The sequence below is a fragment of the Asparagus officinalis genome, chromosome 6 (genome assembly GCF_001876935.1).
Source record: "Asparagus officinalis chromosome 6, Aspof.V1, whole genome shotgun sequence".
NCBI lineage: Eukaryota > Viridiplantae > Streptophyta > Magnoliopsida > Asparagales > Asparagaceae > Asparagus > Asparagus officinalis.
Window position 1 is genome coordinate 29,030,372 of NC_033799.1, and position 10,620 is coordinate 29,040,991.

At 37.9% G+C, this 10,620-nt stretch overlaps 1 protein-coding gene across 1 annotated transcript in view; it reads right to left on the reverse strand.

Annotated features, from left to right (window-relative positions):
- The window catches only part of LOC109845982 (RNA-binding KH domain-containing protein RCF3), an 11,119-nt gene continuing 724 nt past the window's right edge, over positions 226–10,620 (reverse strand). Inside the window, exons 2-9 of the mRNA XM_020415207.1 lie at positions 8,728–8,951; positions 6,901–7,371; positions 3,519–3,767; positions 3,089–3,367; positions 1,156–1,238; positions 966–1,074; positions 754–880; positions 226–608 (exon numbers count right to left, since the gene is read on the reverse strand). Coding sequence (XP_020270796.1) covers positions 583–608; positions 754–880; positions 966–1,074; positions 1,156–1,238; positions 3,089–3,367; positions 3,519–3,767; positions 6,901–7,371; positions 8,728–8,951 — 1,568 coding nt within the window. The 3' untranslated portion in view covers positions 226–582. The remainder of the gene's footprint in view (positions 609–753; positions 881–965; positions 1,075–1,155; positions 1,239–3,088; positions 3,368–3,518; positions 3,768–6,900; positions 7,372–8,727; positions 8,952–10,620) is intronic.

Here is a 10,620-nt window from a genome sequence, read left to right on the forward strand (position 1 = left end):
TCGGGAGCATCTGCTAATTGACACGGATTTGATGATGTTTTACTATTTCCCTTAACAATGTGTAATAAAGAGTTGTGGAACAAAGGAAGATTCTGTCATCTCAAAAACACTGGGTGACGCTAGTTGAGCTCAACGTCGTATCAGAAAATATCGTAAAGTGATGGTGCAACAATTCAACACAGACAGTAATTAATATCTATTATCTTTCAAGGAGAGAGAGAGAGATCAACACGGACAAATCATGAGCTATACATAGCATGTTTCAAGGAGATATCCACCTTAGGCATCATAGGAATCTTTTACAGATGATAGCATTCTATATTATTGTTCAGTTGTCACATAGAAAGATGCATGTCAGGGATTCTAATGGTTACATTTAAATTTAGCCAGTTGAATTGGTAAATGACACGCAATAGTACTAGCTAAGCTGGCAGCCAAATGGAAGCCCTGTGTACCTTCTATATGAGAGATAGGGAACCAATATCTTGATTCACCTGGTGAAGGGAAAACCAGTAACAGATCCGGAGTGTGAAAGTTAATGGTACTCCTGAGGAAGTAAACTTCAGCATGGCCATCGCTTATTTAGCTTGATGGAACGTCATCTTGTGCTGACAAGAAAAACAAGAAGGATAATGGTGAGGTCACATCACTAGAAAAAGCTTATCGAGAAAATGAAAGAAATGTCAGGTTGAATGGGAGGTATATATAGATACTTCAGGATGAAAATAAGTACGAGAGCAAGAGAGAGATTACTGCTTAATATAAATCCCTGGAGTAGGCTCTGAGCCCTCTCAGACTGCTCTGGGGTCCCAGATATTCGTACAACCTTTTCAGTCTGCTCCGGTTGATCTTCTATTAAGTTAACGGATGCTCCAGACATCTGTTTCAAGTAAAAGAATAGTTCAGAGAAGAGTCTAGGGATCCATGTATACTTTTTGATACATAATTATGTTCGATTTACTCACCTCACTGATCAGGACAAGCTTGCTTCCTGATCTCATAAGTAAGCTCTGAACTGCATTTTGTGGTATAACGACTTCGAGTATACTCTTAGTAACTAATGGAGCACTGAATCTGATGGGCGAGGAAAAAATGTTAAAGTATCATAAGGGTAGGGAATAGAAACCAAGCAGATAAGAAAGTTCCACCAGTCACCTTTTAATCGCACTTTGTCTTCCTTCATCATTAGCATTAATTTCTTTCTGCTCAAGTGATGCACTTGAACTATCGCCATTATCCTATAATCCAAAAGAGAACAAGATAGACTAAGATACATTTATAATATAAAAGAGTGTTAGCAAATACCCAACAAGCAGAAAGTAAAGAGCAAAGAAAATTAATCAGAACGGAACGAAATCATCGAACAGGTAATTCGATTCCCTCAACACTTATTATAAGATAGTACCTAACCACAAGAAAGGGAGGAGAAAGGAGGGCAGTGATGGGGCGTGCAGGTGGGTGGTTAGCAGGGTCAGGTTTGAAGGGATGACATATGTATATTTTGACTTAAAAAATAAGTTTCAAAAAATCAAAGAATGTCAAATGAACAATGAGCAAGCCGCTACAGATATAGAAAGACTAGATGAAAACCGGTTAAATTTATGGGGAATATAGAAAATACACATACTAAATAAAACTGAGGTTTTGATGGAGACATTGTGGGAGCATTGGCTAAATAGAAGGACGAAAATTATTAATAAGAACTTGAAGAAATTCTACACCGTAGAGACTACATGTGAGGTTTCAGTAGTTACCTAATGTCCATAAGATAAGACCCATTTGAGGAGAGGGCACAAATATTAGCAGAAGAGGCAAACCATAAGTGGATTGGAGATGCAGAAGGTCTACTGAGCCTATAGATTAAGTTGCTCACAGAATTACATAGGAAATCTAAAACTAAAGAGAGCATCAGAATTTAAATAAGGAAAAGATAAACAAAGAAAAGTAGAAAGGGAGTCCCAAAAGAAAGAAAAGTAGTAGTAGGAAATTCACATGAGGTGAAGTCGTTATTACATTGGAAATCCATGAAAGCCAGACAAGGCAAAGGAGAAAGTAGGGAAGATGGGTGGTGGTGTAAGGGTTCTTCTTTTTCTCTATCTCAGGGAGAGAGAGTTTGCGTGTGTGTGGTTGATCAAGTTTTCAGTTCACACTGAACTTAAATTATTATGTAGCATATAACCCCTTTACTATATTTCATGTGGAACTAAGTTCTGGTGCTACAGTTAGTCCCTAATATATAGTTGACACCAACTTACTTGGAGATTATGTAGGTTGTGTAAGAGTCTTGAATACTCTTGATTGCATAACAGTGGGGATGAAGTAACAAAAGACTTGAGGGTGAAGAAAGCAAGACAATCATTTCTGTCTAAAAAGGTATACAGGGAAGGAGTCATAATACAGAGGACGTAAAATTCATGACAAATCGTTTCCAACTAAATAACCCAGGGCAAAAATTCAGTGGGTTATGGGTTCAAGTGTCATAGCAATGTGAATCCTATGAAACGCGGCTCATAGTGAGGGTGTCTTTTTGAACTTGATATATGCATGATTTATAAATGGCAAATCCAGTGCAAATCCTACCCATGTCTACATGTATCCACACTGGATGTTGGTACGGGCCACTCAAGATGAAACTAGGCATCGCTGCCAACATGCATTCTACCTTATCACACTACTCGCCTTGGCATTCACATATATACTTGGGTTGCATGTTTGTTTTGCTGTCCAGGATGGCGACAAGGTTTGAGGTAGTTTTACAGCCTAGGCTGCTTTAAATTTTTCTGTTTGTGTGTATTACATAGTAAAGGTACCCCAGAAAGAGTAAATTCCAAATAGTTTATTTATCAATCTTTTCCTTAAAATTATTGAAGTCTCATATATTATCACACAAAAAGATATGAATGCACTGAGGAAAAGGAAAAGGCGAAAATATTATCAACATCCATTTTACAACACAGGTAAACACGCCGTGAGGTTCCAGAAATTAGAAATACAATGCTATTTTTAAATAGGAAAAAACAGAGAAGCAATTGATGCTATTTGAATCAAGAATTAAACATGAATTGGAGAGAATATCAGTGACTATTACCTTCTGTTGCCATGTGAAAGGTGTTGTATTGACATTTTGATTAACTGATGAGGGAGGCTCATTGCATTGGTATGCTTCACGAGGTGAACTTTTAACAGAACCTAGATCACTTCCAGGTCCAGCAATATTAACAGCATGGTTTGGTGTCGAAATAGATGGGGGTGGCATATCTTTCGGAGTGGAAACGTCACGAGTGGAGATGTCACGATAAAGATAACTGCGTAATTTAGCAGTCACTTGGACAAGAGCATTGCGAGCAGCTCTTATCTCCCCTACAATCTGTAAGCATCTACTGGGTTAAGCACACCGTCTCAATTAGTCTGATCACTATATGCTTGGAGATGTAAATATATCCAAATTGGAATAATTTGAATAAATACTAATTATTAGAAAACATATTCACACTTCCACAGGCATAACAGTTACAAACCTGTATGAGCTCATCAGCCTCCAATGCACAAGGAGGAAGGTCTTCCTTTGGTAATATTTGCACATTAGCATTCGTCAATCTCTGTATATCTAATAATGAACCATCTCTTCCCTCCAGACATGTAATTTCACTTGCTGGAATCAGAAGCCTTGTTGTTATGACATTATCCTTGTCAGGACCAAGATCTACAATGTGTGTTTGGATATGCAATAAAGCTTCCTGAGCAGGAAAAAGATCATCATCTGGACCCTGGTAAACACATTTGAGAATTGAGAACAATTTTGAAACAAAAGTATTAAATTTCATAATAATGAATGAACTTACATGTACCAGATTTGAAGAAGAGCCAGAAGAGAATTTTATGAACACCCAATATTATACGAAAAACATATTTAGACTTAGGTATTTCAAACTTATTGATGCTGTCAGGACAAAAGGACTTTTTCTAGATTTCTCTAGCAGTCCATTTTAGAATAAATAGGTACAAGACACAAGAGAAGGACACGTGTTCAGAATCACTGCCAAGTTTCGATTGTAATGTATATGACGTGTTGTGAAGCATGACCTATGGTAACAAAGAATTGTGAAATTGGAATTCAACTAGGTGCTATGACTTTCATTTCAATCAAAGCTTTTTTTAGAGATCTCAACTCTATTGCTAAAACTCCTATGAATGATTCTGCTTTCTGCATTTAAGACTTACAAAAACATGACCAGGCAAAAGATGAGCACACAGTAGAGAATACACAATTCTTGTCAAACTCTCAGTGGTAACAGCTAAGACGCAGGTGACAATTAATCAAATGAAAGTTTTGAAATTTCTCTCTACAAAGGAAACTAGAACTTGCGAAAAATAATAATAATAATAAACAAAAACATCTGAGTAAAAAGCAAAATTGAATGGAAACTTTAAAGTTCAACAAAACTAACATAAAGTTATAGGTATTCTTTGTAGCTCATATTAAGTACTGACAAGAATTACAATTTGAAAAAGAGTCAAGTCTGATAATATGATCAAAACTATAGTGTTAAGCTCTAGCCACTTGTCCTAGAAGCTAGACAACAGACGTGAATGTAAAGAGAATAGACATTACGGTTAAAATTAATGAAGCGAACCTCAGACAACACCAAAATCAATTGATTCGTCATGGATAGTCACTTCTCAATTTCGACAACTTATGCACAACATACTTAACAGAAGATTAGAGTTAAGTTCGCTTCAATTTCCTGTTGTTAGATCTCCTTTGAGCTATTACAGTTGGATATGAATTATGATATCAATATTTAAATTCAACATTAGTAAGATGTTCATAATTAAAAGCGGTTTGACATTAGCCATCTGCATATATAATGAAATTACATGTATGCTCGGAAAAACCTTACTTTCTTCATATCTGGTTGTATAATGTGGTTAACTTAGAAAAGTGTTGGAAAAATCAATGTTAATAACTTTGATGGATGATGTTTACTATTTTTACACATCTACATGCAAGTATAAAACTGAGTGAAGGTTATAAGGATTAAGGAATCAATGCAAATTAAATTGACAATTCTGAGTATTTGAGGTCAAGGTTCCCCTCGACTCATATTGCATGTTAAACTAAGGTTTGCAAAAGGGAACCCATTGAGACACAGACAAGAATATTAAATATAGAAGTGACAAAGTTCAAATAAAGAAAGCTAATACATAGAGGCAGTTCTTAGTTGTGCCTATTTGGAACATACAAGCAATCATTATTTTTTATAAGTTTGATTTATAAAGCCTAATGAAAGAGAGGCTGGTGATTTAAAAGAAAAATAGAGCTGACAAGTTCAAATAAGGAAAATTAATATATAGAGGCAATTCTAACTTGTGCCTATATGGCACATATAAAGTGTCACGCCCCTGGCCTACGAACCCATTGGCACAATGTAAGCTGTGGGACTCACTGAATTGAACGTGTTTGCCAAAATCTACTAGCCGATGCTACACTTGAACCTCATGCTTTACTGTATAAACCATTCAATTCTTCATTCACCTACCGATGTGCTACTAAACTCATTAGGGGCTGCACAATCACCCTACCTTAAATTCGTGATGTCCTCATCGCGATATGACAATTCGCACATCCCAATATCACTGCTAGGCGATATGGACTTTAAAAGTGGCTCCTACATGCTCTAGAAGTGACTCCAACTGCGGTCATGTAGTGTCACATTTAGTCACGCATAGCACTTAGCTCCACATTTCTAGCTGGCTAACTGCTCTGATAACATTTGTCACGTCTTCGGCCAACAAACCTATTGATGCAGTGTAAGCCATGGACTCACTAAGTGTAGTGCGTTGTTTGACTCAAACCACTGCCAAAGTCGACTGGCCAATGCTACACTTAAACCTCGTATTTAACTATATAAACCATTCAATTATTCATTTACCCACCGATGTGGAACTAAACTCATTGGCACTTCACATAAGGAGTCATCTTTTATAAATTTGAAGCCTAGTGAAAGCGACATTTTTTCTTTTATTTTATTTTTCTTTTTTCTTTTTTTTCTTTTCTTTTTTTCCCCTTTTTTGTCGAGGAATAAGACTGGTGCTTTAAAAGGACAATCGAAAAATGGCAACTAGAAACGTGTTCTCAGAGACACAATTGTAGCAGGATCTTCTCCAAGTTCTCGCAACTCTTGCCACTGATAGCAATTTTCATCTTGGTCAATTTAAAAGGAAGACTTTATAAAGTATATTTTATAATTTCCTGTGTGCTGTCATGTCATGACATGCTCCTGCATATCTGTGCATGCAACATAGATGAACAGCTTTAGCTCCATACATGACCCACTTAGTAGAGACAACCAACGACAGTGATGATCGTGGCGATCAGTACTCCCAAAGTTCTTAACAAAGAGAAAGCTGTGCAAGCAGTTCATTAAAACATCCATATAAAATTCAACACTAGCCCCATTATTCCAAAAGCGTTTGGCAATGATGAAATCCATAGATGATCAGTCATCTACCTCAATATGATCACAGTATGTAAAGCAATGAACAAGAAGCACCAATCATTTGCTTTTACTTGCCTGTGTGTGCAATATATGCATCAGAAAAAGAAAACCCAAACAAAATTGATCAAAATGATATTAGAGCATCAGAAATCAGATATGATAAAATTGCTTAATGGTAAACAATGACATATATGTATTGGACAGCTAGTTCACACAGACAACTGAATGTAGTTATATATCTGAGAAAGAGCATAACATCATTGAAAAAAGAGAATGTTCAGAAAGAGAATAAATTCACATGAAAGCAAAAGAGGTATACAGAAATTGAACAACAACAAAAACTATAATGACTAAATGCAGTTACATTATCGAGAAAGAAAATAATATAATTGGCCAATACCTCTTCCGAAGTGATGATAATAACACTTTCACTACAGCCAGGCACAGAATCGTTAACCCTCACTTCTACGCCAATTTCACTTTGAAGCATTTCAATGATTCCATCTGATGCTCCCATGATATCCTCAACCTTATTGTTCGGGCAAAGAATCCGGAATACAAGGTCTTCATAGGGCAATAATTGTGGACGTTCATTAATGGAATCAGCATCCATATCAAATGCATATCCAGATGGATGTGAGCCAGAGGTAATGTTCCTAGGTCTACTTTGTCCTAGAGAAGAGCGTGGTTCTAAATCAAGTCCTTCCACGGGTGGTTGATGATGTGAACCACTAACATACTCATCGTCAGGTGGAAAATAATCTTGTGAATGTAATCTTCGAAAAGGACCACGATCACGATGCAAACTCTCCTTTAGACGAGCTGAAATTATTTCTACAGCTTTTTTCACACAAGTACTTTCTCCGACAACCTATGGAAAAATAAAGAAAAAGAATCAATTTCCATCTCATATAACAATTGTATTTCAGTCACTAGTTAGAGACTATAGAACAACAAAACATGGTTAAAATGTCATCAGCACACTTAATGACATTAAATAAGGGACTCCACTCTTTCTGTAACTGTCAGCAGCATATTAAAGTAAGAGATCAAAACTTCAAAAGGGAGGTAAGTATAAATCTGAGGACAGCTTTAAAGGTGAATTCCTCATCCATTCATTTTGGTTTACAACTACTCAGGTTAACCACATCAGAAACTTCAAATAGGAGGTAAATCGCTTTTTTATAGAATTCTACCTGAACAATCTTCTCGGCCATTGACACACAAGTAATCATCCCAGGGAAGCATCATAATTATCTTTTGAGTGTGATCATTAACAATAAGAAAATTTGAAATATGAAGTTCCTATTATGCCTAATCCTCCTTGCAATTGACATTTGAAATCTATATGAATAAATTTCAACTCCCGCAATCCAATCTCAAACTCAACTTTCACCAAATGACCTAGCCACACATCCATGCAGCACTATGTACACCTAATTAAACTATTGAGAGGTTGCTAATTCTTTCAGTCTAATCCTCAGACTTCATCTTTCAAAAAATGACCTATGTGCAAATCATACAACATGCTGTAAGCCTGTTTTCAAACTATTAAATGGTTTCTAATTCCATCAAAACTTAAAAATCTCTTTCAATAACACTGCAACCGCAGCATTCTCATCAACTAGAACATGTACTTACAGCAATTTTATATTAACTGAGTGCTGCAACTCTGCAATATCAGAACCCAAGTATAAAGTAGTCCATGTGATGCTAATTATCCTTGTCATTGACATTTGAAATCCATATGAATAAAATTCAAACCTTGCAGTATAATTGTCACACTTCATCTTTCACCAAATGATCTATGTACGCATTCATTCAACATTCTTTGGACCTAACTACCAAGGATTTCTAATTTCCTCAAAACTTAAAACTCTCTTTCAATCACCTTGCAACTTCACCTGCAGGCAGCAGCATTCACATTAACTAGAATGCATTCTCATTTCTCAACACAATCATAAAAGCCCAATTTCATAATGACTGCTGAAAGTTCGCAGCACATAAACCCAAAATATGAAGTAGTCCATGTGATGCTAATTCTCATTGCCATTAACACTCCAAATCTATGCGAATAAAATTCATGTCTTTCAGTCTAATCCTCTTCACCTTTCACCAAATGACCTAGCTGCAATTCACGCAACGCGACCTAGACCCAATTTCAAACTAGTAAAAGGTTTCCAATTCCATCAAAACTTAACATTCGTTTTCAATCACACATTTTTACCTGAACAATCTCCTCGGCCATGGACACGCACCTTGGCGTGTAATCATCTCTCGGAAGTATCCTAATATGCGTCCTCGTGTCCATCCTCATCTGCTCAATAATCTTCCCTCCCTTCCCCATCAAACACCCAACATGCAGCCTCGGCACCACGAGCCTCGTCGTCACTTCCCTCCCTCCCTCTCCCCTCTTCAGCCTCCTCCATTTCGTCCTGTCTAACCACTCCCCTGTAAGTCTCCGAGATCAATATCACTTTTCATGAACCAGTAACAAAGCTCTTGCGCCGGCGAGTAGATCGGCGGGCGCCATCGGCTCCCGGCGGCGATTATTCCCGAGGGTCTCGATGATCCGCTCCTCATCCGCCAGCGGACGAGCGGGCCGGTGGGACGTTTTTATCCATGCGCTCGTCCTCCCGCCGAAAGTTGGGTGATTGATGCTCCGTTCTTGCCGACTGATGGCTGCCGGACTGCCTGAGGTCGGGACAGGATCGCTAGGATAGAAGGTGTGCGGTTGTCCGCCGGTGCCTCCTCCTCCTCCTCCTCGACGCTCGCCGCGCCGGGATGGGATGATGGGAGTGGTTGAGGGGCGGCGATCGGCGGGAGCGTAGTGGCGGTAGCTGGTGTGTGAGTCCGGCGAGGCGCCGTCGTAGCGGGTTTGGGAGCGGGGAGGGGGAGGGGTTTGGACGTCGGAGTCGCGTGGTCGTAGTGTAGCTCGCTGCTAGGCGAGATCGGTCCATTTTTTATTTTTTTTTATTTTTTCGACCCTTTTCTGGGTTTTTTAGGGTTTGGTGGTTTGATCTGTCCCCTCTCCGCTCGTCGGAGGTTTAGTTTGGTTTTTGACGAGGAGAGTCGGGAATTTTACTCGCATGCCCTCTCGGCTGTGAGTGCGGCTGTATTAGGTGAGTAGCTCACTGTCATTATTCATTAATCATCGTTGGACTCGTTGAGGGCTAAGTTAACCAAATGGGCATTATTAGTAACATCTTGGGAGGGCTAATACAGGAACCCAAAATATAAGATAATTAGAGGGGACAGATGAGATGTCTTTCTCCTATTGTATAATTAGTTAGCATGACCAGCTCGTTATGCAATAGGGAGGGAACATCTTACATATCCCCTCCGTCCCATATTTTGGGTCCTAAAGGTATTTCTCTTTTATCAGTTTGGGTTTTTTTTTTTTTTTTTTTTTTTTTTTTCTCTTTTATCAGTTTGGGTTTTTTTTTTTTTTTTTTGCTTTCTTTTCAACTTGGAAAATGCGTTAAATTATCACATTAATATCTTTTGTACATTTCTCTCGTCGGTTTGGCATTTAAAAGAAGTTAGCATTTTGATCACAGACTTCTGGTGTTTTATTAACGCGTAGAGTTCACGCATTTACAATCCATGAGAAGTATCTCATGTAACTTTTAAGGCTTTTAAAATCTAAGAAATATGTCATGTAACTTTAAAATAGAAATTCCCTCACAACTTATATTGTTTTAAAGCTCATGAGAGAAAAAAGACTTATAAAAATCCCAAAAAAAATCTCACCTTCCAAATTCAACGGCCACTACTGTCCACAACTAACTTGAAACCATCTTTTTCCATCAAAAAAAAAAAAATTTGAAACCTTTTTTTCATTTTCGGGCTTGATTTGGAATTGGCACCGTTCGGCTCCTCTTTCATGCTTTCCACTTCCCCCACCTATTTCCCCAATCTCCAGTTCATTTTTGGCCATGCACGCATTTTGTGCGCGAGGAGGATAGCGTGAGTATCAAGTATGTGTACTTCTCTTGAAAAAAAAAAAACTAAATTGCAATACATAAACAAATGGATAATGATCACAACATATCAAATATGTGCCGGGCTAAATTCATTATAAATCAAATATTGAAAACTGAAAACTACTCAGTTATTG